General features: G+C 47.2%; 2 protein-coding genes and 1 pseudogene across 9 annotated transcripts in view; all 3 read right to left on the reverse strand.

Moving 5' to 3' along the window:
• Positions 1-1,169: 1,169 nt before the first annotated feature.
• LOC121491802 lies at positions 1,170-9,624 on the reverse strand (annotated as a pseudogene).
• Positions 9,625-13,515: 3,891 nt separating this feature from the next.
• Positions 13,516-15,224, reverse strand: RPS26 (ribosomal protein S26). Its single transcript, XM_041754076.1, has 4 exons — positions 14,995-15,224; positions 14,657-14,834; positions 13,915-14,045; positions 13,516-13,620 (listed from the first exon to the last, which is right to left on the reverse strand). Exons 1-4 carry the CDS (start codon positions 14,995-14,997, stop codon positions 13,585-13,587), a joined length of 348 nt encoding a protein of 115 aa, XP_041610010.1. The 5' UTR covers positions 14,998-15,224; the 3' UTR covers positions 13,516-13,584.
• Positions 15,225-18,823: 3,599 nt separating this feature from the next.
• Positions 18,824-25,643, reverse strand: part of IKZF4 (IKAROS family zinc finger 4) — a 28,216-nt gene continuing 21,396 nt past the window's right edge. For all 8 annotated transcript variants that reach the window (XM_041755954.1, XM_041755952.1, XM_041755950.1 and 5 more), the window contains 3 exons: positions 23,647-23,796; positions 23,008-23,139; positions 18,824-22,155 (listed from right to left, as the gene is read on the reverse strand). In XM_041755954.1, the coding sequence (XP_041611888.1) occupies positions 21,395-22,155; positions 23,008-23,139; positions 23,647-23,796 (1,043 nt within the window). In that variant the 3' untranslated portion in view covers positions 18,824-21,394. The remainder of the gene's footprint in view (positions 22,156-23,007; positions 23,140-23,646; positions 23,797-25,643) is intronic.

A 25,643-nucleotide genomic window follows, 5' to 3' on the forward strand; every position in this document is an offset into this window, starting at 1 on the left:
CGTCGGGCTCCCGGTGCATGGAGCCTGCTTCTCCCTCTGCCTGTGTCTCTGCCTCTCTCTCTCTCTCTTTCTCTGTGACTATCATAAATAAATAAAGATTAAAAAAAAAAAACTTTTTAAATTATATATTTTAAACACAGTTTTTTTGTATATCAATTTTCCTCAAGAAAACAATTTTAAAAACTTAGTTTTGGGGGGCAGCCTGGGTGGCTCAGTGGTTTAGCGCCGCCTTCAGCCAAAGGCCTGATCCTCAGGACGTCAGGATCCCTGCATGGAGCCTGCTTCTCCCTCTGCCTGTGTCTCTGCTTCTCTCTCTCTCTCTCTCTCTCTCTCTTTGAGTCTCTCATGAGTAAATAAATAAAATCTTAAAAAGAAAAAACAAAACTGAGTTCTTAAGACATAATAAAACTGAAGACTAGGCCAGGAAAAATAACTACTCCCATTTATAAGATTACATTTCCTAGCAGGTTCTATGCAAAGTCTCTTGCATATATTATTTCATTTAAATAATGAAATAGTCCTGTGAAGTGTAACTACTACAATTTTTTTTGAAGATTTTATTTTTAAGGGCATCTGGATGGCTCCATCTATTGAGCTCCCAACTCTCTTTTTTTTTTTTTTGAGCTCCCAACCAACTCTTAATGTAGGTTCAGACCACGATCCCAGTGTCATGAGAGTGAGCCCTGTAATCAGTGCTCAATCTGCTTGTCCCCCTCCCTCTCCCTCTGACTCTCCCAAGCTCTCTCGTTCTCTCTCAAATAAATAAATAATTAAAATCTTCAAAGATTTCATTTATAAGTAACCTCTACACCCAACATGGTGCTTAAACTTACAACCCTGAGATCAAGAGTCATGTGCTTTACCAACTGAGCCAGCAGGTACCCCCTAACTACTACACCTTTTTTAAAAAGTTTATTTATTTTTAGCAATCTCTCTACTCAATGAAGGGCTTGTACTCATAACCCTAAGATCAAAAGTCACATGCTCAGGGTGCCAGGGTGGCTCAGTCGGTTGAGCCTCTGACTCTTGATTTTGGCTTAGGTTATGATCTTTGGGTCATGAGAATGAGGCTACCCTTTATTTTTTATTTTTATTTTTATTTTATTTATTTTTTTTTTTTATATTTTTATTTTTTTGCAGAGTGTATGTCATTTATTGACTGCGTTCCCTCACTGGATGCTACTCTTGATTCATAGAACAACAGGTACAGAACTAAAAGGAATCATCCTCAGCTCTGTGATCACCAGATCCATCAGTTCCGGGGGAGTCACGTCATAGACTAGATTTAACAACTGTAGAGACAGGTGGTTTTGCCTGTTAGCCAGAGCCATGTGCTCTCCCCGCTCACAAAGCAGATCCTCAGGTTCATCTAGCTCATTAGAGACAAAAGCATCAGTCTGCACACACTCACAGAACTTGCCTGCTTCACCGCAGACCAGCACTGGCATATTATGGGCTGCTGCCACCAGCGCCAGCTGTGCTGTCCCTAAACATGACATTATGGACCCATTGGCCAGGAGTGCATGAGCTCCCAGTAGCACCTTAGAAACCTCTGGGAGAGGGGCACGTGGGTGGCTCAGTGGTTGAGTGTCTGCCTTCGGCTCAGGTCATGATCCTGGAGTCCCGGCATTGAGTCCTGCATGGAGCCTGCTTCTCCCTCTGCCTATGTCTCTGCCTCTCTCTGTGTGTCTCTCATGAAAAAATAAATCCAATCTTTAAAAAGAAAAAAGAAAGGAACCTCTGGGAACACACAGGCGGCTGCAAGAATCAGCAGGTAGGAGGCCGGGACCCCAGCACAGACCAGAGAATGTAGCGTGTGCCTTCCCTCCAGCCATGGCCAGCTGTCTACCACTACCACCGAAACTGCTGACCCTTAGCCCAAGCCTCCTGAAAGATACCAGATCGTGATACCAGATGAGCATCCAAATACCAGGATCACATCTCCAAGAGAAACATCTTACATCTTACAAGCAAAGCAGAAATTGCCTGAGCTGCAAGCACAATCTTCTCTTGCACATATCGATCAACGGCTGTCTGAAGTTCTGACGTGGTCTCCTCTTCTCACTTGGAGCTGCTCACACCTGTGATCTCCTTGGGTTTTTTTGTTTTTGTTTTTGTTTTAGATTTTATTTATTTATTCATGAGAGACACAGAGAGAGGGGCAGAGACACAGGCAGAGGGAGAGGCAGGCTCCATGCAGGGAGCCCGATGCTGGACTGGATCCCCAGTCTCCAGGATCAGGCCCTGGGCTGAAGGCGGCGCTAAAGTGCTGAGCCACCGGGGCTGCCCCAGTTTTTATTTTTTATTTATTTTTATTTATTTATTATTATTTTTTAATATACTTTTACTCTTTTTAAAAATATTTTAAATATTATTTATTTATTTATTCATGCGAGAGAGAAAGAGAGAGAGAGAGAGAGAGAGGCAGAGGCAGAGGGAGGGGAGAAGCAGGCTCCATGCAGGGAGCCTGACGTGGGACTCGATCCAGGGACTCCAGGATCACACCCTGGGCCAAAGGCAGGCACTAAACCACTGAGCCACCCAGGGATCCCTCTGCCCCAGTTTTTAAATAAAGGTATGGAAGTTCAGAGAGAGTAAGTACTTTGCCCCAAGTCACAAAGTACAGGAAAAGAAGGATTCAAACTCAGGTCTGTCAGATTCCAAAGTTGAACTCCTAACCACTGCACTAGGCTGCCTCTAGATCACCCTTTAGTACTGAAACTGGCTTCCTGCCCCTGACATTGTCTTTAACCCAATTTTAATCCAGACAGCCTGGATCCAGGTGGACTGGGTAATGCTTTATTCTGTAGAAAAGTATGTATCCTTAGAATATCTCTTTGGGGGTACATGGGTGGTTCAGTCAGTTGAGCAACCAACTCTTTTTTTTCAAGATTTTACTTATTTATTTATGAGAGACACACACAGAGAAAGAGGCAGAGACACAGGAAGAGGGAGAAGCAGGCTCCCTGTGGGGAAACTGAGGTGGGACTCGATCCCAGGACTCTGAGATCATGCCCTGAGCCAAAGACAGATACTCAACTGCTGAGCAACCCAAGCATCCTGAGCATCCAACTCTTGATTTCGGCTCAGGTCACCATCTCAGGGTTGTGAGACTGAGCCCCCACATCAGGCTCTGTGCTGAGTGTGGAGTCCGCTTAAGATTCTCTCCCACTCCCTCTGGCTGATACACCCCACCCCCAGCTTGAATGTTTGCATGCTTTCTCTCTCTCTCTCAAAAAAAAAAAAAAAAAAAAAAAAAAAGACTTCTCTCGTTTTTTTTCTCTTTGGTTTTTTGATTGTTTGCCTCTTTCACAGTCCTCTGAAGTCAGAGTTCATCATCAGTAAAATCCCCAACTTCAAGATTCCTTTCACCATGTGCTCTAAAGGAAACCTGGCTCTCCCCAAAATCCCCAAAGGACACTTGAACAGTAGCTGAAAACCCTCTGTAGTTTCCATTTTATTTATTATTATTATGTAAAGATTTTACTTAACTACTCATGAGAGACAGAGAGAGAGGCAGAGACAGGCAGAGGGAGAAGCAGGCTCCCTGCAGGGAGCCCGATGTGGGACTCAATTCCGGGTCTCCAGGATCAAGCCCTGGGCTGAAGGCAGATGCTCAACCACTGAGCCACCCGGGTGTCCCTTGCCCCACTTCTTAAAACTTCTCATCAATGTCACTAATAATTCCATGTTCTTAACTCTTTTTGTTGTTGTTGTTCTTAACTCTTTTTTTTTTAATTTTTATTTATTTATGATAGTCACAGAGAGAGAGAGAGAGGCAGAGACATAGGCAGAGGGAGAAGCAGGCTCCATGCACCGGGAGCCTGATGTGGGATTCGATCCCGGGTCTCCAGGATCGCGCCCTCGGCCAGAGGCAGGCGCTAAACCGCTGCGCCACCCAGGGATCCCTTGTTCTTAACTCTTAATTTAATTAACTTATTAATAGCAGTTGGCACAGATGATCACGTGCTCCTCCCTGCAACATATTCTTCACTTGACTTCTAGGACCCTCGTCATATCCTAGTTTTCTTCCTACCTCATTGGCCTTTCCTTTTGTGTCTTTTGCTGGTTTTTCCTCATCTTCCTGATTACTAAACCTTGAAGTATATAGGAATCAGTCTCCCTCTGCCTATCTATATACTCCCTTCCTAGCGGACCTCACCCAGTATCGTGAATTTAAAACCAATTGTAGGGGATCCCTGGGTGGCTCAGCGGTTTAGCGCCTGCCTTTGGCCCAGGGTGTGATCCTGGAAGCCCGGGATGGAGTCCCCAGACAGGCTCCCGGCATGGAGCCTGCTTCTCCCTCCTCCTGTGTTGTGTCTCTGCCTCTCTCTCTCTATCATGAATAAATAAATAAATCTTAAAAAAATTGTAAAATTGGGGATCCCTGGGTGGCGCGGTGGTTTGGCGCTTGCCTTTGGCCCAGGGCGCGATCCTGGAGACCCGGGATCGAATCCCACATCAGGCTCCCGGTGCATGGAGCCTGCTTCTCCCTCTGCCTATGTCTCTGCCTCTCTCTCTCTCTCTCTGTGACTATCATAAATAAATAAAAATTAAAAAAAATTGTAAAATTATGATACCCAAGTTTTTACTTCCAACCCAGGATTCTTTCCCTTAAACTCCAAACCTTTATATATCCAACTGTCTACTAACATTTTTGCTTGGATGTAAAATGGGAAATTTATACATATATAGTATCAGTACAAAGAAATTCATGAGATGGGATGCCTGGGTGGCTCAGTGGTTGAGCATCTGCCTTCAGCTCAGGGCATGATCCTGAGTCCCTGCGGGGAGCCTGCTTCTCCCTCTGCCTATGTCTCTGCCTCTCTCCCTCTCTCTGTCTCTCATGAATAAATAAATAAATCTTTAAAAAAAAGAAAAAGTAAAAGAAATTCATGTGAAAGATGAATGCCAACTTTAGTGTAGTGGTTACCACTTGGAGAAAGAGAGTGGGATGCAATCAGTGGGGAATTCACGGACAGATCCAACTCTGTAGATCCAACTCTACAGGTAACCCTTTTTTTCTTAAGCTAGGAGGTGGATATATATACATTTGTTGTATGTCTTAATTATTTCATTATATGTTTTACCACTTCCCCTATGACTTCTGATCTTGACCTCTTGCTCAGCACCCTCAGTCCCTCAGCCACCATTATTTTTTCTAATCAGTTCTTTTTTGGCTTCCCCTTTCTCCCAACTGATCTTGGGCTCCTCCATCCACCAATCAATCATGACTGAAGTAACACCCTAATGTCCATATTTGTATTCCCAAACTAGAGCAAACCAATCATGCATTTTTTTTCTTTTCTAGAACAATTCTTTAATATTTTCCAAAGTATACTCTGTAGACCCATTGTATCAGATTCACTTGGGATGTTACTAAAATGCAGATTCCCAAAATACTCTCAAGGCTTTGTTGTTGTTTTAGGTAAACTCTACCCCCAACATGGGGCCAGAACTTAGGACCTCTAAGATAAAGTGTCACATGCTCTACCAACTGAGCCGGCCAGGTGCCCTGTAACCTCAAGATCTTTGAATCCTGCTTTTTGGAGGTGGGATTAGGAATGGATTTTATTCAGTTGGCAGAGGTGATTCTTATTCACACAAAGGAGATTGTTTCATTCATCCCTGACTTTTCAATAAGCCCAACATACTTAGTTATCTACAAATGCTGAGCACCTGCTGTATGTCAGGTAATAAAACTGACCATATATAGACATTGTCCCTAAAAAAAAAAAAAAAAAAAAGACATTGTCCCTGATCTTACAAGCTTACAGTTTGAGACATTTTCAAAGGACATATGTAGGATAACTTTGGGTGGTATCATTTTTGGTGATAAAAATAAGTTTGGTGATACAAATAATTTTGGCGATAAAAAAGTGATAAACTTTTTTTTAATGTATTGATTTATTTTTGAAAGACAGGGACGCCTGGGTGGCTCAGTGGTTGAGCATCTACCTTCAGCTCAGGTATGATCCCAGGCTCTGAGGATCCAGTCACGCATCTGGCTCTCTACAGGGAGCCTGCTTCTCTGCTTGCCTCTGTCTTTCCCTCTCTGTGACTCTCATGAATAAATAAAATCTTTTTAAAAAGGTAGATTGAGAGAGAGAGAGCACCTTGGGGAGGGCAGAGGGAGAGAGAATCTTAAAGAAACTGAGTGTGGAGCCTGACGTGGGGCTTGATCTCATGACCCGGAGATCAAAACCTGAGCCAAAACCAAGAGTTGGACTCAACCAACTGCACTACTCAGGCACCTCAACTATTTTCTTTGATTTAAAAGTTTATGTAGGGCAGCTCGGGTGGCTCAGTGGTTTAGCGCCACCTTCAGCCCAGGGCCTGATCCTGGGGACCTGGTATCTATCTGGCATCGAGCTCCCTGCATGGAGCCTGCTTCTCCCTCTGCCTGTGTCTCTGCCTCTCTCTCTCTGTTTTTCATGAATAAATAAAATCTTTAAAAAAAGAGCAGTCAATGAACATTTTGGTTGTTTCTACTTTTTGACTAGTAATTATGCTGCTATGAACATTCATGTACAACAAGTTTTTTTGTGAATATATATTTCCAGTTCTCCTGAGTATACACCTAGAAGTGGAATAGCTGGGAACTGGATGGTTAACTGTAACTTTTTGAGGACTATGTCTCAAAGTATACCATTTCACATTCCCACCAGTAGTGTGCCAACTTTGGCACACCTTGTCCAGAATTTATTTATTTATTTTTTTTATAGTCATCCTAGTGGGTGTGAAGTGGCATCTCATTGTTTACCATCACATTTTGAGTAAAGTCCAGAGCCAGTCAGGGCCTTCAAGGCCCCATATGATCTAACTTTGTGTATGACAGGTAGGTACACAATCTCTTATCTGAAGTTGACAAATCAAAACAGCTCTAAAACCCAAGATTTTTGGAACTCATATGGTAATAAAACCTGACATGAAACTCATGCTGAGTAATTTACATAATTGTTCTATTTTACTGCGGATATAGTAATGTTTTAATCCTGGCCTGGGTGCTGCTCCAGATCACTCTGAGGATGTTATGTTAAAAAGTATATGCTCTAGGGGATCCCTGGGTGGCTCAGAGGTTGAGCATCTACCTTTGGCTCAGGGCATGATCTCGGAGTTCTGGGATCAAGTCCCGTATGGGGCTTCCTGCATGGAGCCTGCTTCTCCCCCCTGCCTATGTCTCTGCCTCTTTCTCACAGAGACATAGGCAGAGGGGAGAAGCAGGCTCCATGCAGGGAGCCCGATATGGGACTCGATCACAGGACTCCAGGATCACGCCCTGAGCCGAAGGCAGGTGCCAAACCGTTGAGCCACCCAGGCGTCCCAAAAATCAATTTTTTTTTTGTCAAAATCAATTCTAAAGCAAGTAAGGTCTTAAAGATTTCATATAAACGACTGTAGATCTGAACCACTTTCCCCTAACTCACTTGAATTTAGCCAGACCGCCTTTCTTTTTCCGTAACATGTCAGGCATACACTTTCCTGAGTCCATTTGCACTTGCTATTCTCTCTGCTAGAAAGCTTTTTCCCCACTTATCCAAACAGCTTGCTCTTTCATTTTCTTTAGTTTCTTTTTTTTAAGAGTTTTTTTTTTTAAGATTTTATTTATTTATTCATGAGAGACACAGAGAGAGGGGCAGACACAGGCAGAGAGAGAAGCAGGCTTCATGCAGGGAGCCAGATGTGGGACTCAATCCTGGGACTCCAGGCTCATGCCCTGAGCTGAAGATGGCGCTAAACTGCTGAGCCACGCGGGCTGCCCGCTTTCTTCAGTTTCTGATCAAATGTTATCTACCAACCTTATAGACATAAGGCCACTCCACATAAAACTTATATAAAACTAGTCCTTCGGGGGCAGCCCAGATGGCTCAGCGGTTTAGCTAGCACCACCTTCAACCCAGGGCGAGATCCCGGGGCCCCGGATGGAGTCCCACATCCGGCTCCCTGCATGGAGCCTACTTCTCCCCCTGCCTGTGTCTCTGCCTCTCTCTCTCTCTGTCTCTCATGAATAAATAAATAAAATCTTAAAAAATAACAAAAACAAACTAGTCCTTCCCCACACCAAATCACCCTCACGTTGCTCCTCCATTAAAACGTAAGCTCTATGCATTTTTACCTTGGTCACTGCTAACATCTTCAGTATTTTTTTTTTTAAAGATTTTATTCTTAAATTTTTTTTTTTTTTTTTTTAATGATAGTCACACACACACAGAGAGAGAGAGAGGCAGAGACACAGGCAGAGGGAGAAGCAGGCTCCATGCACCGGGAGCCCGACGTGGGATTCAATACCGGGTCTCCAGAATCGTGCCCTGGGCCAAAGGCAGGCGCCAAACCGCTGCGCCACCCAGGGATCCCCAACATCTTCAGTATTTAGAAATGGCTGGCACATTGTTGGTAAGCAATAAATATTTCTTGAATAAATGATTGTTTCATACCACTTAAACCTCACAAAAATACTATGAAATTGGAAAGATCACCTAAAGATTAGAAAATTGAAGAGTGAAGAGAGGGGGTGCCTGGCTAGCTCAAGTTGGACAGCATGTAACTTGATCTCAGGATTATAAATTCAAGCCTAACAAGGCGAGAGGGGAGGGAGGGGACACCTGGGTGGCTCAGCCTGCTTCTCCCTCTCTGCCTGTGTCTCTGCCTCTCTCTGTGTATCTCATAAATGAATTAAGAAAAACAAACACCACTTTAAAAAAATAAGGGATAACAAAAAATGGAAGGGAGGGAAGGGAGGGGAAGGGAGAGAAAGAGAGAGAAAGAGAGAAAGGACGCCGGGGTGGTTCAGTGGTTGAGCCTTCAGCTTAGGGTGTGATCCTGGGGACCCGGGATCCAGTCCCACATCGGGGCTCCCTGCGTGGAGCCTGCTTCTCCCTCTGCCTGTGTCTCTGCTACTCCCTCTCTATGTCTCTCATGAATAAAAAAATAAAATATTTAAAAAGAAAGAAAGAGGGCAGCTCAGGTGGCTCAGCGGTTTAGTGCTGCCTTCAGTCCAGGGCGTGATCCTGGAGACCCAGGATTGAGTCCCGCGTGGGGCTCCCTGCATGGAGCCTACTTCTCCCTCTGCCTCTCTGTCTCTCATGAGTAAATAAATAAAATATTTTTAAAAAAGAAAAAGAGAAAGAAAAGGAAAGAAAATTAGAGAGGTTAAGTAACTCACCTAAGGTCACATAGCTAGAATTATCAGAGATGAGATGTATATCTGAGTCCACTAGGTTCTTATCCAGACAGCTGTTTAATGGGGGACTTGGACTGAGAAACTAAGTGCCAAGCACATTGGCAAGTTAATATTTATTGAATAAATGAATGAACCTAGATTCTAGCCTGTTGTTTCATCTACTGGCTCAGCTTTTGACAAGCCTATCGGCTTATTAATGCATATGAAGCAAACACCCCTCTATACCTAATAATGACTAAAAGAATAAACATATAAAGAAGGGTATTAACTTAGTGTGATAGACAATAATTTTGTCCTTCTACTTGCTAAGTTATAGAAAAGGAAGCAAAAATAAAACAAGGTACAGGATTTGGGGTTGAGGCAAAGGGTGGTCCAGGACATCAGTGAATCCTGATTACCACAGGGACAATGACTTCAAATCCAAATACCTCAAAGGTAGACATTGGACCGAAGACTGGATTAGCCCAGAGACCTCTAGCTGGCTTGAATACTTTATACGTTGAGACTGGAGGACACTTCAGAAAGTTAGGGAGGTGCTGAAATGGCAACTAACTTCTCACCTACTAAAGTTCACTCAAACTGGGTGGGAGCGGGAAATGGGGACTCAATTGTCTATACCACCTTTTTTGTGATCAACTACTAGAACTTCAGCCCACAATAGCTTAGAGTAGGCTGTTCATTTTACTGTCCAAACAGCTAGAGAACCTCAAGCTGATTGGTGGGCCACTTTTGATTGCATAATATGTGGCTTTTCCCTAGATGGAAACAATGTCCTGGTTGCCCACAGGACAAGGCAAGGTTTAAATTATTTGCAATGGGTGTTGGGTTGGGAGGAAGAGTGGGACTACTTTAAAGCCTGAAGCATGAAAATCTGGTCAGTCATCTCTGGCACTCCAAAATCTCAACGAATTTGGGATTATCTGCAAGTAGAGAAATTGCTCAACCAGTTCTTAAGTTGTGTTAGGCTCTGGAATGTATGATCCCTGGAGATAGGATCACATTTTTTAAGACTTTAAGTAATTTCTACACCCAATGTGGGATAGAATTTACAGCCCCAAGACCAAGACTTGCACACTTCAACTGAGCCAGCCAGGTAGTCCAGGATCACATTTTTTAATGCACCAACCTGAGGCACCTGGGTGGCTCCGTAGGTTATGTAGCTGACTTGGCTCTTTAGGTTCTGGGATAGAGCCACTCAGTGGGGAGCCTGCTTTGTTCTGCTTCTCTACAACAAAAAAAAGCACAAATCAGGAGAGCATGTGACTCCTGATCTTGGGGAGTTGTGTTCAAGTTCCATGTTGGATGTAGAGGTTACTTAAAAATAAAATGTTACATGGTTGGATTTATCACTTGAATCTGGTTTTATTGATCAAACTGGGATTTGAGAAATCAGGTTTATTACTATTATTTTAAGATTTTATTTATTTATTCATAGAAACACAGAGGGGTGGGGTGGGGCAGAGGCACAGGCAGAGGGGAAGCAGGCTCCATGCAGGGAGCCTGACGTGGGACTCGACCCAGGGTCCCCAGGATCACACTCCGGGCTGCAGGCAGCACTAAACCGCGGCGCCACCAGGGCTGCCCAAGAATCAGGTTTAGCACTCATTTTTACTTCAGACCTTTTTGTTCCACCCAGTGTTTACCCCTGGTATAAAGGGGTCATTACAGCAGAGAGGAATGAAGGAGACGTCTTGTGGACCTTCCTCCCCAAATGATGGAGACACTCTTACCTACGTTATGTTCTGACAAATTCAGGATTTGCCACAGTGATTTCAGCATGCACATTGGTAAATTGGCTGTGAGCACATGAAATGAGCAGTTTCTGGGTTATTTTTGTTGTTGTTAGTTCCATTAACAGAGCTACGTTTATGCTCTGAAATAATCTACCCCTTCTCCTTGTTATCATATTCCTTTGAATAGACACAAAACATGATTCCCATTCAAGGATGCATTTTAAGATTTTTTTTTTAACTTTTTCTTTATTGCATTTTTTTTAAACTATTTTTTTTATTTTTTATTTATTTATGATAGTCACAGAGAGAGAGAGAGAGAGAGGCAGAGACACAGGCGGAGGGAGAAGCAGGCTCCATGCACCGGGAGCCTGATGTGGGATTCGATCCCAGGTCTCCAGGATCGCGCCCTGGGCCAAAGGCAGGCGCCAAACCGCTGCGCCACCCAGGGATCCCGCATTTTAAGATTTTAAGAGAGCCAGTGAGCAAGGGAGCAAGCATGTGGTGATGCGGGAAGGAATACAGGAAGAAGGGACAAGCAAACTCCCCACTAAGGGGGGGGAATTCCATCAGATGACCCTCAATCATGACGTAAGCCAAAACCAATAACCCCACTGAGCCACACAGGGCCCCTCTCCCACTGAAATGTGTATATTTAAAGATTTTTATTCATGAGACACAGAGGGAGAGGAGCAGAGAGAAAAGCAGGCTCCCTGTGGGGGCTCATTCCCAGGATCATACCTTGACCCTAAGGCAGAGAGGCTCAACCACTGAGCCACCCAGGTGTCTCCATTTTAAAGATTTTGACACAGAGCGAGAAAGAGCACAAGCAGGGGGAGTGGCAGGCAGAGGGAGAAGCAGACTCCCTGATGAACAGGGAACCGGACATGGAGCTCCATCCCAGGACCAGGATTAGGATGTGAGCTGAAGGCAGTCTTAACTGAACCACCCAGGCGCCCCTATTTTATTTTTAAAAGATTTTAGAGAGAGGGGCAGCTGGGTGGCTCAGTCAACGGTCTACCTTCTCCTTACATCAGGACTTCAGGGTCTTGGGGCTGAGCCCCCTTGTCAGGCTCTCTGCTGAGTGGAGAGTCTGGTTTCCCACCCCCCCAACTTGTGCTCACTCTCAAAATAAAAGCTCTTTCTTTTTTTTTTTAATGATAGTCACAGAGAGAGAGAGAGAGGCAGAGACATAGGCAGAGGGAGAAGCAGGCTCCATGCACCGGGAGCCTGACGTTAGATTCGATCCCGGGTCTCCAGGATCGCGGCCTGGGCCAAAGGCAGGCGCTAAACCGCTGCGCCACCCAGGGATCCCATAAAAGCTCTTTCTTTAAAAAAAAAAAGATTTGGGCAGCCCGGGTGGCTCAGCGGTTTAGCGCCACCTTCAGCCCAGGGTGTGATCCTGCCCAGGATCGTGTCCCACGTTGGCCTCCCAGCATTGTCCCAGCTTCTCTGTGTCTCTGCCTCTTATGAGTAATTTTGTTTTTAAAGAGTTTATTCATGAGAAACAAGAGAGGAGAGATAGAGGCGGAGACAAAGGTAGAGGGAGAAGCAGGCTCCATGCAGGGAGCCCAACATGGGACCTGATCCAGGGACTCCAGGATCACACCCTGAGCCAAAGGCAGATGCTCAACCACTGAGCCACCCAGGTGTCCCTGAAGTATCTTTAAGAAAAAAAAAAAAAAAAAAGATTTTGGAGAAAGAGTACACTCACAGTGGAGGAACAGAGGGAGAGGGGAAGCAGATTCCCTGGATTCCAGGACCCTGAACCAAGAGTCTATGTTGAACTGACCAAGCCACCCAAGTACCCCTTAAGTGTTACTTTAACTCAAACTTTCAAGCTACAGGCTTAGTTTAGTTTGGAGCGGGGTGGGTGTGGATAATCATGGAACTTCACGGGCAAAACAAGTCATTTATCAATCCATTTCCAAATGGATTTCTCAAACATGTATACTCTTAGCTAGTAACTGATTTCTGAACCTTAGAAAAAACAAATCATTGTCACACATGATATAAGATACAGCCTTCCTCCATACTTTTTGTGGAAATTCTTTCCTCTTTTGGGACTATCTCAAGTTTCTAGGAATACCTCTGGTACCTAAACATATTTATTCCAAACACGCCACTGAAAGATGCAAATTGTCCAAAAGAGAGTTTAGCAGCGGACCAATTCCAGGTAGGTTAATTTATGAAATTAAGGCTCTGAATACAGATCCCCTTAAAAGCCAAGTCACATACTTCCTGTTAAAATCTTGTGTCCCCCACCAGGGGTAGGCATACCTTATTCCAGAAATCATTTCCCGAGGTGTTCCTCAATCAAGTTTTTCCTGATCCTCCTAGCTCCTTACTCCTTTTAATACATCAACCTAATCCACTAGCAAGGTGGCATTAATCTAACACAAGTACCTTGCTGAACCCTCTCCCCCAGGTAACAAGTTGGGGAGGCCAAGAATACAAATACAAAAGAAATCCAAGTTAAGGTTTTACTTACACAGATAAACTTCCTCTCTCATGAATAGACTACGTGGCACTCCACGCTTGAATGTTAAAATTACAGTCCCCAGGACACCCCACTCCGACAACACATACACTCAACAGGTTATATAAAGTATAATCGCCATTTATTTTTTTCCCGGAGAATACTTTTTCTTCAGTCGTTAAGGACTCAGCTGCTTACATGGGCTTCGGTGGAGGTCGTGGGGCAGCTCCCTGAAAAACACAGAACAGTACGTTCAAAAACGGTAATGAAAGAACTGGACTGTCCCCCAACAATGCCTTTGGACTATACATGCACAGAAAACCGGTCAATGCGAATGAGCCACGTCACTCCATCTGGAACAAATTCTAATAGCTCCTCTTTAGGAGAGTCGCCAAGCAAACGTTTTAGCTAGGAGTCCGCCTGCCTCCCTCCCTCCCTCGGCCTTGACTTTCTACTCCTCGGGTCCTCCTCTATCTCCTGTCCATCACCCCTCTGGCTTCCGGGTCTGTTTTAAAGCTACTTACCGCGGGTCTAAATCGGGGCGGGGGTGTTCGGTCCTTCCGCGCTTCACGAGAGCGATTCCGGACTACCTTGCTGTGAATGGCACAACTCACGCAGTAATGGAGCTTCACGTACAGCTTGGGAAGCACGTAGGCTAAGGGACAGGAAGGGAGAGGCGTAACGGCGGTAGCACGTGGCCGCGCCGCGCCCGCTCCCTCAGGCAGGGGGGCCAAGTTCCCCTCCTAGGCAACTATGGCTTCTGATCACGGAACACTGGGGCATTTTCACAGGTGGACAGCCCGCTAACCCTGTTCTCGTGGCCACAGGCCACATGCAGTGAAGCCGCACTCCGGTCCCTTCAGCAGCGGCACCAGCCCTAAGGCCTCCTCCCGGGGCCCTTCCCCTCGCCCAAGAAAACGGATCCGTCTTGAGAGAAAGAAATGACGAAACCCACAGACGACTCCTCGGCCCGAAGATCAGCCCCGACCGGACGAGCGTAACCTCCACCGCGGGGTCGTTCTTCCTCAGACTCAGACCGCATTTTCACAACGGATACTCAGCGGTCCGTGACCCAGGAAGACAGCCACGCTTACCAGACCCCTGGCCAGGTCCCTCAACGCCAACACACAACAGCTGTGCGTGGGGCTTCCGGAGTCTCCTCTGACCAGGTGGCCCGACCCACGCCCCAAGGGCTGCACAGTCGTCCGAGGCCGCTTCTACCCGGCGGCTCGCGGGCGGGACGCGCCGTGCCAGGAGCGCACTCACCGTCGAAGACACTCGCTTCGGAAATGTCCCTGACGGCGGCCGCCTCCACGATGTTCCGAATAACGAACTTCTTAATGGCCTTGTCCTTGGGCACACAGCGGGCGCAGTTGGTGCAGCGAATGGGCTGCACGTGGCCGCGGCCCTTCTTGGCACGGCCATTGTTCCTTCTCTTCTTCGTCTGCGAAAGAACGGAGGCGGCGTCACAAAGCGGGCGCTCGCCTCAGCCCTGCCGGCCACGCGGCCGCCGGCCCCCCACGGGCTCCGTGCGCGCCCACCACGGGCCAGGCTTCGCGCCCCCGCCCCGGAGCCCGCCGGCCGCCGCACGCGCCGCCACTCACCATCCTGGGCGCCGACCGAGAGGGGGCAGCGCCGGACCCGCGCCTTTATATAGCCCGAGATCCCTCCGCTTCCCGCAGGCCGCCCCTGGGCCGCGCCGCCGAGGGCCGGCCGCCCTGCCCGGGGCTCCTCCTCGTCCCGCGTTTACGCCGGGATGGCCCCGGAGGAAGGCGTGTCTCGGGCTGGGTTATCCGTGACAGCAAGGACCCCGGGACTATTTAGTCGACTGGCGGAAGAAAATTAGGGTCATACGGCTCCAGCCAGCACGACGGTCCCCGTCCCGGAAGTAGTTCCGCGCCTGCCGAGCATCCGGCGTTTGCGACGCTGAGCGCGGAAGTGGCCGGCGCAGGCCCGCGGGTCGCCTCCGCGCCGGGGGCGGGGCCGGGAGCCTCAGCCGCGGCGGGTGGCGCTGCGCCGGCTGGGGGCGCTGTCGGCGCGTCTCGGCGACCTGGTGCCTTGGTCTACGGGGGAGACAAGAAGACCTGCGGGAAACCAAACATTTTGTTAATTCCTCCTTCCAGTGTGGACAAAACCCCACGAAGGGCCGTGGACACATGCGTGTTAGGACTGTGTCTTAGTCACTTAAAAACTTATTTTTTTAAAGTCCCTGGATACTGTTAGCATAACGCCGGAGATCATAGTCAGCGCTTTATAGTATTCACTCATTTTAGCTTCGACAAGCCTATGGAGTAGGTTTGTTATTGTTGCTTGTTACTATCATTCAGTCTGCAAAGATTGAAAAGCTGAGGGTGCTGAAAGTCACAGAGTTAGTAGAGGTGTCCTGGCTCCACGGCTCTGCGCTGCCCTCTGCCTACCAGAGAACGCGGGTGGGGGTGGGGTGGGGGAGGGTGGCGGTGGGGGGTATATAGCCTGGACAGGAATTTCGTTGATTCCGATCCATAGTATAAATAGATTTTGACATTGGTCCTCGATACATACACAAATGAAAAAAATGAAAAAAAAATACACAAATGTACAAAACTGAAATACAAACTTCATGAAATAGTACTGGCCCTTAGGACATAAGGTGCAATAGTATGTTCTATTTTCTACTTCACTTTTTAAAGGATTTTATTAATTTTATTTAATTTTTAAGATTTATTTATTCATGAGAGATGCAGACTGAGAGAGAGGCAGAGACATAGTCAGAGGGAGAAGCAGGCTCCCTGCAGGGATGTGGGACTCCATCCCAGGACCCCCAGGATATGTCCTGGACTGAAGGCAGACGCTCGACCACTGAGCCACCCAGGCATCCTCTATTTTCTACTTTATTTTAATGAATGTTGATCAAGCCCCACTGAAGTGATTTTACATTCGAGTCTGGCCTGTGATTGAGACCTACTTTCCTTTTTTAATTTTTTTTATTTTTTAAGATTTTATTTATTCATGAGAGACACACAGAGAGAGAGGCAGAGACACAGGCAGAGGGAGAAGCAGGCTCCATGCAGGGAGCCCGATGTGGGACTCGATCCCGGGACTCCAGGATCACGCCCTGGGCTGAAGGCAGGCACTAAACTGCTGAGCCACCCAGGGATCCCCAAGACATACTTTCCTATATATAAGCTCCATTTATCTTTGAAAAGCCTTCAGAAAATCTTCAGCCTTGAGCAGGAGTGCTATCCATGGGGGCAGCCAACCACCTAGTTGTCTCCAAAGTTGACCTCCCAGGATTCAGACCCAAGATGGTACAGATGGAGACCAACCATTCACTCATGAGTCATTTGGAAGTCTGAACACCACTTTCCCTCAAAAGAAACCCATCGTGGTTTCTTTTCACCTCAAATCCTCTTTATTGGGGTTGAAGTTTATTTTCTAACTTTTGGCTTCAGAACAACTATATTCATTGTCTCAAGTTTGAATTTGTTAGTATTAATAGGTCATGGGAAATGATAGGCTTTAGATGGAATTTCTCCTTAATTTTCACTTCAGTATAGTCTCATGGAAAATAGAAGACAGACATTAGTGTATAGGTTGGCAATGAAATAGAACAGAAAAAAGTTCAGAGTGAAGAGGATAGAAAATAGTTAACATTAATACAGAACCAAGCTAATGTTCCTCTCATGGCTTTTTGGATTTTTATAGCCTGGGAGTTTCAGCGGCTGCATTCCCTGGGATAATGGTATGGGTGCCGACTTTGGAGTTACACACTCATGGGTTCAAACCTGGGTTTTGACATTTATTGGCTCATGAGCCTCAGACAACTTTTTCTGTCTTGGGCTTTTCTTTCTGCACTAGTAATGGTGGATCATTCACTTGTAAGTAGTTTCTTTTTTTTTTTTTTAAGATTTTATTTATTTATTCATAGAGACACACACAGAGAGAGAGAGAGAGAGGCAGAGACACAGGCAGAGGGAGAAGCAGGCTCCATGCAGGGAGCCCAATGTGGGACTCGACCCCGGGTCTCCAGGATCACGCCCTGGGCTGCAGGCAGCGCCAAACCGCTGCACCACCCGGGCTGCCCGTGAGTGGTTTCTACAATTAAATGAACACTTTGCATAGTGCTTGGCACTTATGCTCAAGAAGTGGTAGACCAGGGGCGCCTGGGTGGCTCAGTCCATTAAGCGTCTGCCTTTGGTTCGGGTCATAAACCCAGGGTCTTGGGATCGAGCCCTGCATTGGGCTCCCTGTTCTGTGGGGAGCCTGCTTCTACCTACCTCTCCCTCCGCCTGTACTTTCTCTGCTTGTGCTACTCTCTCTCTCTCTCTCAAATAAATAAAAATCTAAAAACAAAACAAAACAAAACAAAAAAACACACAAGTTATTGTAACTTGTATTTCCTTGGGCATATAATGTGTTTTGCAAATGGTAGGTACTCAGAAAATGTTTGATGAATCTCTGCTTTGGATGGATAGGCAAGTTGGGCGTTCTCTATCCTGAAGGCACCCCTGGTAGGAAAATCTCCACTTTCCATTGTAGGTCAAAAATTCTGTTCTTCTGGGATCCCTGGGTGGCGCAGCGGTTTGGCGCCTGCCTTTGGCCCAGGACACGATCCTGGAGACCCTGGATCGAATCCCACATCAGGCTCCCGGTGCATGGAGCCTGCTTCTCCCTCTGCCTGTGTCTCTGCCACCGCCCCCCTCTCTGTGACTATCATAAATAAATAAAAATTAAAAAAAAAATTCTGTTCTTCTATAGCAACAACGTGAGCATTCTTCTTTAGCTTCCTTTTAGTCTTAGACTTGTTCACCTTCAAAACATTTAGTAGTTGGTACAATGTGCAGTAAGGAGATTCCCCTCCCTCCCAGCAGAAAATTACAGCAAAGTCTGCAAAAACAACCAGGGGTGTTAAATTACTCATGTTTATTTATAACAGACCTTCAGCCAGTACAGTACAAAACTTACAGTAGTATATCTCCGATACACAAATATTTACTTACAATATATTACATATACAAAATGCTTTGCAATTAGTCTCAAAAGCTAGTTTAACTCCCCTTGAGAAAGGAGAAAAACTCTTTAAAAAAAGGGGGAGGGAGAACCAAAGGAAGAGGGGGAGGTGAAAGGGTAAGGTCCAAGGAGACACCAAGCATAGGCTACAAATGAAACCCTGGGAGAAAGAGAGAAGAGAGGTGGTATTGCACTTGCTTCTGTGTTTTTTTTTTCTTTTTGTTCTTCATAACTTCTGATTAAAAATATATATAATATATATATTATGTACACAAGGAAAGAAGCTGCTGAAAGTATTACAAAATCCCATCTGCAGCTTGGACACTGACACAAAAAAACAAAGGTCTGGAAAAGTGTCTATTTAGAAATTTTTGTGTATGGTGTTGGTCTTGAATATCAATATAAAAGGAAAACACCTCTTTTCTCCATGTGGGTTTCAATGTGTTTTTTTTTTTTCTTTTTCTTTACTTTTTTTTTTTTTTTTTTTTTTTTTTTTTTTTATGCAAAAGGAGCTGGGAGAGAGCATGAGGATGTTTGAGGTTCCAGAGCTGGAAGGCTCTGGAAAGTAGGATTTTGTACCTAAGACCCTGGTTAAAGTGCAGTGATGGTTTGGAGAGAGACAGAGTGCCCTTCTCTCCCCTCCTTAGCACCTGGTCTTGCCCTTCCAGTCTCTGCTCTCATGGGCTCAGAGTATAGCCTCAGAGCATAGTCCTTCATGTTCCAGGAGGTTACAGGTGCCAGAGCTGACTGGGGGAGGGGATGGGGGGCACCCTAAGGCTCTGATACCCCAGAAGGGACTAGTCCTTATAAGGTGTCACCAAATACACAGCAGACGCAGAAGAGGTGGTACGGGGTAGGTCTAACAGGAAGGGGCTCAATAACCAGAACAGTTGAGGAGAACCCTAGATATTAATCTCAGCTCTGCTGCCATCCTGCAACAAGGAGCCAGTTCCCTGGGGGACGGTTGAGGAGACTCTCCGCTTCTCTAGAGACCACTCTCCTTCCAGCTAACTCCCCCATCCTCTGCCCTTGGCAGCATCTGTTTATTGCTACATTGTCAAGGAGGAACAATCAACCCACAGTGCCCCTCCTTGACAATCTGGTTCTCTTAGGGAGACTACATAATGGGAGAGAAAAAGAAGGGAGAAGAGAAGTTTTTCTAGGGTCTCCTTTCCCACAGAGGGTAAGGTAGACTTTTCTTAGAGCCCTTAGGAGCCCCAATCCCAGGGTCTGTTCCTTAGCCAACCCTTCACCATCCCCCTAAATTATCCCTGATAGGGAGTGAGAAAAGTAGGAGGCAAATGAGCCAATAAGGAAAGGACATATGGAAAGAAAGATGGAAGGGAAGAGAAAAGGAGAGAGAGAAGGACCAAGTGTTACAACTTGTGAGGTGTTGTGTTTGGTTTTTACTTTCTTTTTTTTTTTTTCTTTAAATATAGAAAAACAGCCTTTGGTTTGAATCTCAAGGAAGCAGAGAATGGGATAGCTGTGGCCTTGGGCAGAAAACGCTTGTAGAAAGAGACCTCCACTCACAGTGGAGCCATATCTCCTCCTGCCCCCTTCTCACCAACTAGGTTACCCAAAAAGCCAGGGGTCTCTGCTGTAGCCAGGAGGAGCATGCCCCCTCCTGCCCTATGTCTGGGAACTGAGTGTAGAAGGGGGCAGTAAAGGATGACCCCCCAGTTCAGTTGTGCCCATCCCATTCTTGCTAGGACAAGAATAGAATGAGGTGAGGGGCAAATGCCCTTCCTCGTCCTGGGATAATTTTTGGTTATACTGAAAATTAGAAGAGAGAAAAGAGACACCCTTTTCTCCCTGCCACTGATCCTAAGAACAGGGCCCAGAAGCCTGGGAATGAGGGTGAATCCTGCAGGGGGGAGAAGAAAAAGGCAGCATGACTGTGGGGTTGAGACACCCCCTTGTCATCAGGCAGCAACCCACTAGTTTCTCACAGGAGAGGGACTCCGGGAGCCCCTGAGAGCCTAGGAAGGTCACTAGAGTGGAGAAGATTAGAGGTGGAAGAGAAGGAGAATTTTAACCCACCCCCTTCCCATGCCCTGGTTCCCAATTAGGCACCTGTGGCTCCCAACATGTCAGAGACAGGACTGCAGACCTAGCCTTGGCCCCTGAGAATATAAAATTGGGGCACTCCAAGGAGAGAAAAACCACCACTGAGTAGACTGGCAGGTTGAAGAGAGTAGCAGTGTTGGGGGTTGTTTGAGGAGAGAAGAGATAGATCACATCCCAGAGGGAGATTCCCACTGTGGGCTTTGGGGAACTCATATTACTAGGGGCACGTCAAGAGGACCCTCAGTCCCACAGTGCCTGGGGAGAATTTCTTCAGCCCCTCCTACTTCCAAATGAGGGAATTCTTCATTTGTTCAAGCATAGTGCAAGCTGCCTAACATGAGAGGGCACAAGAGAGGGTCCCAGAGAGGAGATATAATGTCACAGAACTAAGGTAGGGCCAGAGGGGGCTATGCGCATCAAAACTAAAGAATCAGATAATGCAAAAGGTGAGGACTTCACACAAGAAGCTCAGAACTCTTAGGCCTAAGAGGAGCTTCCGACCCCGAGGGCTGTTAGAGAAAGCTGGATCAAAGAAAGAAAAATTAGGCCTAAATAAAGTGGGAGGGGACTGTGGGCAGGAGGGCAGGGGAGGGGTTGGGGGCGGTGGTGGTAAGTGACTGATACAAGGTAAGAGAAAAAAAGCAAAAGAAAAATCAACAAATTATATTAATAAATAACTCTGAATATGCCGGGATGAGAGGAGAAGAGGAAAAGGAGAAACACAAGCGAAAAGGCCTGTTTCATCACAATGCTTAAATCAGTCAGGGTAGAGGAGACTACGTGAGGAGGGGTCAGGGTCAAGGGTGAGGTCAGGTAGCCAGTGGTAGAGGCCACCGAGCAAAACTCCTTGGGATGAGCAAAACTCCTTGGGATGTAATGGGGACAGAGCTAGACTCCTGTAGGTAGGGCAGGGGAGAGGTGGGCTGAGGGGAGGGCAGTAGGTGGCTAGCCCACCTTGTGTTCCCCCCGGACAATGTGGGAGGAGAATTCGTACCGGTCCTGGCTGTGGTAACCACAGATGTTACACTCGAAAGGGTCTCTGAAGCCGTGGCAGCCCATGTGGATGGTGAACATGACATGGTCCAGAAAGAGGATTCGGCAGTGCTCGCACTTGAAGGCCTTCACGGGCTCACCACTCTCGCCCACCACCCGGAGCACTTCCTTGGAGGGGCCTGGGGTGCCCCGCAGTAACCCCTCCTGCGGCTTGGGGTCCTCTTTGGCGTAGGCAGGGCTGGGCCGGCCCACCACAATGGTGGGAGGTGGCTGGGGCGGGGGGCCCTGAGGGAGGGATACCACCCCCCCAACTCGATCTTCGTGGTTGCTCTCTGTATCTGTGGAGTCCTGGCAGCCATTGCTAGGGGAGGCCCCAGGGTCAGTCAGGGGGCCTCGGGCCCGGTAGAGGAGGGGGCCTCCATCAGCCAGGTCCTCGGGTCCCTCACCTGCTTCTCGGGACCCTGGAAGCTCTAGTCGACCGGGGAGGGGCTGCATCTGGGTGTAGACAGAGCTGATGACGGGTGTGAGTTCTGAGATGCAGTTGGTAGGTGGAAGGCGGAGGGGACGCAGATGCTCTGCCCCCACAAAGGCCAGAGAACCTCCGAAGCCAGGCTCCAGGCCATGATGTGCCACCAACTCCACATCCTTCTCATAGCCACCCGAGTTCACATCATAGGGGATGTCTGAGAGGCTGAAGCGCATCTGCTTTTCACCTGTGGAGGAGAGGCTCTCAGCAGAGCTGGGTTTGGAGACTGTCCTGAGTTCCCCCAGGATGACTTCTTTGTTTGCTTACTGTGTGGTGACTGACACATTATTTACCAGCCCTCATTCACTTCCCTCAAGGTCAGGACCGCTGTGGGGCCACTCCCCAATTCCAGGCTATAATCGTAGGGAAGGACTCGGTCCTAGCCCGCTGATCTTTAATACTTCCTTCATTGCCTTTTATAAAGCTAGAGAGCGAACATCAAGGCCAGGTGGGTGGACCCCATACTCACATCTCCTCCTTCTGAAAGCCGGGGCCTTCTCTCAGTCCCCATAGGCTGGAGTCCTTGCTGTTCTCAAAAAACGGGGAGAACCTGAGGTCCCTGACCCCCTCTTCTTAGCAGCACCACGAGAGCCCTCAACATGGACCTCTTTCCACCCTCTCGAGGTACCTTCTCCCTCTCCACTCCCCTTCTGTTCTGGGATAGGTTCTAAGCACCAGGGACGACCAGGTCACTTTCCCCCCTCAATCAAATCTCCAGATCCACCTGGTCAGATGGCCACCAGAGCTCAGATTTAGAGGATCTGTGGTTTAAAGCTGACGTCTCAAAAATAAATAAATAAATAAAGCTGACATCTCGGGCAGCCTGGGTGGGTGGCTCAGCGGTTTAGCGCCGCTTTCAGCCTAGGGCAAGACCTGGGATCGAGTCCCACACAGGGTTCCCGGCATGGAGCCTGCTTCTCCTTCGGCCTGTGTCTCTGCCTCTCTCTCTCTCTGTCTCATGAATAAAATATAAATAAAATATTTTTAAAAATAAATAAATAAAATAAAGCTGACGTCTCCTCTCCAACTGGACTCTTACCCACAAACTTCTGGGGGGTGGAACGCTTGCGTTTGGTGAGGCTATTGGCCAGCCGATCAATGAAAGTTGGCCGCTCAGAGGATGAGTGCAGCATGGAGTCTGGTACCATCTCCAGGTCACGTATCTCGTCACCTAGAGGGAAGGAGGTGAGGACAAGTAGCAGCAGCTGAATCAAGGTAGCATCGGCTCAGCAGCCTTAGCCTGGAGAAAATCAGCAGGTCAGTAGCCAAGGAAGGTCATACCCAATACCTGGAAAATTGGGCTCCGCCTACTTCCCCCTATCTAGAGTTCATCCTAGCAACATTTCAGGTAATTTGAGGACAATTATGTACATTTGACCCTTGGTTTTATACTTCCTTGTGTTCTCTCTCTCCCATTAGACTGAGGACATAGATCAAAACCTCCCTGACTCCTGGATCTTCCTGCAGCACCTACCACAGGGCTCTGCACTAACTTGGGAGTACTTGGCAGATTTACTGAGGGGGCTGTCCTTTTTCCACAGACCTCATCCTTTTGTCAGGGGTGGGGTGGGGTGGGGTGAGTGTGGGGGGGTGGTAGTGCTGGTGCTGAAACTATCCTCGTTCTGCATTTCCTCTGGCCCTGCCCTCGATGTCCCCACACGCCTGCCTACAGCCCCACCTGGTTGGCCAGCCAGAGCTTGGGCTTCAGTGCTGAGACTCTGTAGGTAGTTATGGCACCGCTCTTTGTGCTCCTCCAGGGTACTCTGCTGTTTGTAGCTCCGGCCACAGTAGTTACACTTGTACGGCTTGCCCACTGTGGGAGAGGAGACTGTAGGAGGAGAGAGGAGAGATATGGCGTTAGTTACTTCTCCTCGTGCCTGGGCTCTACGAAATCATCCAGGAGCAAAAATACACTGGCATGAGGAGGAAGGGACGTGGCTCAAGAGAATGCTGCTTTTCTTTCCTTCCCTAACTTCAGCTGCAGGCACAGATAACCAAACCATGGAGAAGAGGACCAGTGCGCAGCCATGGGAGGAAAGAGGGGACCCGGGGCACATAGCCTTGGACTGTTGGTGGGCCTCTCGGTGCCCAAACTGCTGCTCAAAGGAAGGAGGGGCCAGGGGCTTTGTAGGGGATCATCCCTGACAGGCAGGCTGGCCCCACCCTAGGATCTCAGATTCTGGGGCCCCGACTGTGGTTTAACCTTTCCATGTGGCAGACGGGTGTAAGTGCTGTTGATCAGACAAGGGGATTTTTTGCTTATGACCTATCTGCTTTGGTTTGGGGGAAATTGGTAGGCTGGGGTGACAGAAATGAGAGCCCTTAGATCTGCCAGTGTGGGGAGGGGCAGTTTTCACTGACCTTTACTTGTACTTCTACCACCACCCCTAGCCTGGTTTTACCGCTTATTTTACTTTCTGTCTCTCTACCTTGAGAAACCAAGAGAGCCCCAGGTTTATCGCTGATAGAGAAATTCTGAGAAGAGAAAAAGAATAAAAGAACGGAGAGTGAAATAAAGGAGATGAGTAAAAGGAAGAGAACATCAACTTTGAGGGTCTTTTAAATTTTTTTTTTACAGATTATAGTTATTTATTTGAGAGAGAATGAGAGCATGCACGTGAGAGAGCACAGGTGGTGGAGAGACACAAGCAGGCTGCTCATCTAGCAGCGAGCCCAATGCGGGGCTTGATCCCAGGACCCCAGGATCCTGACCTGAGCTGAAGGCAGACTCTTAACCCACTGAGCCACCCAGGTGCCCCTAAATTTTTTTAAAATAAAGATAAATAAATAAATAAATAAATAAATAAATAAATAAATAAAATAAAGAACAGTTATACAGATTTCGTTTCTGGGGTGCCTGGCTGGCTGAGTCAGAAGAGCATGAGACTCTTTTTTTTTTTTTTTTTTTTTTTAATTTATTCAGAGGCAGAGAGAGAGAGAGGCAGGCAGAGAGGCAGAGAGAGCAGCAGGCTCCATGCAGGGAACCTGACATAGGACTCGATGCCGGGCCTCCAGGATCAGGCCCTGGGCTGAAGGCGGCGCTAAACCACTGGGCCACCGGGGCTGCCCATTCTTTTTCTTTTTCTTTTTCTTTTTTTCTTCTTTTTCTTTCTTTCTTTCTTTTTTTTTTTTTTTTGAGTTTTGAATTTTTTTTTTATTATTATTTATTTATGATAGTCACAGAGAGAGAGAGGCAGAGACACAGGCAGAGGGAGAAGCAAGCTCCATGCACCGGGAGCCCGACGTGGGATTCGATCCCGGGTCTCCAGGATCGCGCCCTGGGCCAAAGGCAGGCGCCGAGCCGCTGCGCCACCTAGGGATCCCTCTTTCTTTCTTTCTTCTTTCTTTCTTTCTTTCTTTCTTTCTTTCTTTCTTTCTTTCTTTCTTTTCCTTCCTTCCTTCCTTTCTTTTCTTTTCTTTTCTTTTTTTTCTTTTCTTTCTTTTCTTTCTTTTCTCTCTTTCTTTCTTTTAAGACTTATTTGTTTGAGAGAGAGAGAGAGAGAGAGAGAGCAGGGGAGAGGCAGAGGGTTGCAGACTCATTGAGCATGAAGCCCAATGCAGAGCTTGATCGAACCACCTTGAAATAATGACCTGAGCCGAAACCAAGAGCCAGATGCTCAACCAGTGAGCTACCCCGGCGCCCCTAAAGACAACTTTCAAGAGATGATATTTGTG

Source organism: Vulpes lagopus, chromosome 5 (assembly GCF_018345385.1).
Source record: "Vulpes lagopus strain Blue_001 chromosome 5, ASM1834538v1, whole genome shotgun sequence".
Lineage (NCBI taxonomy): Eukaryota > Metazoa > Chordata > Mammalia > Carnivora > Canidae > Vulpes > Vulpes lagopus.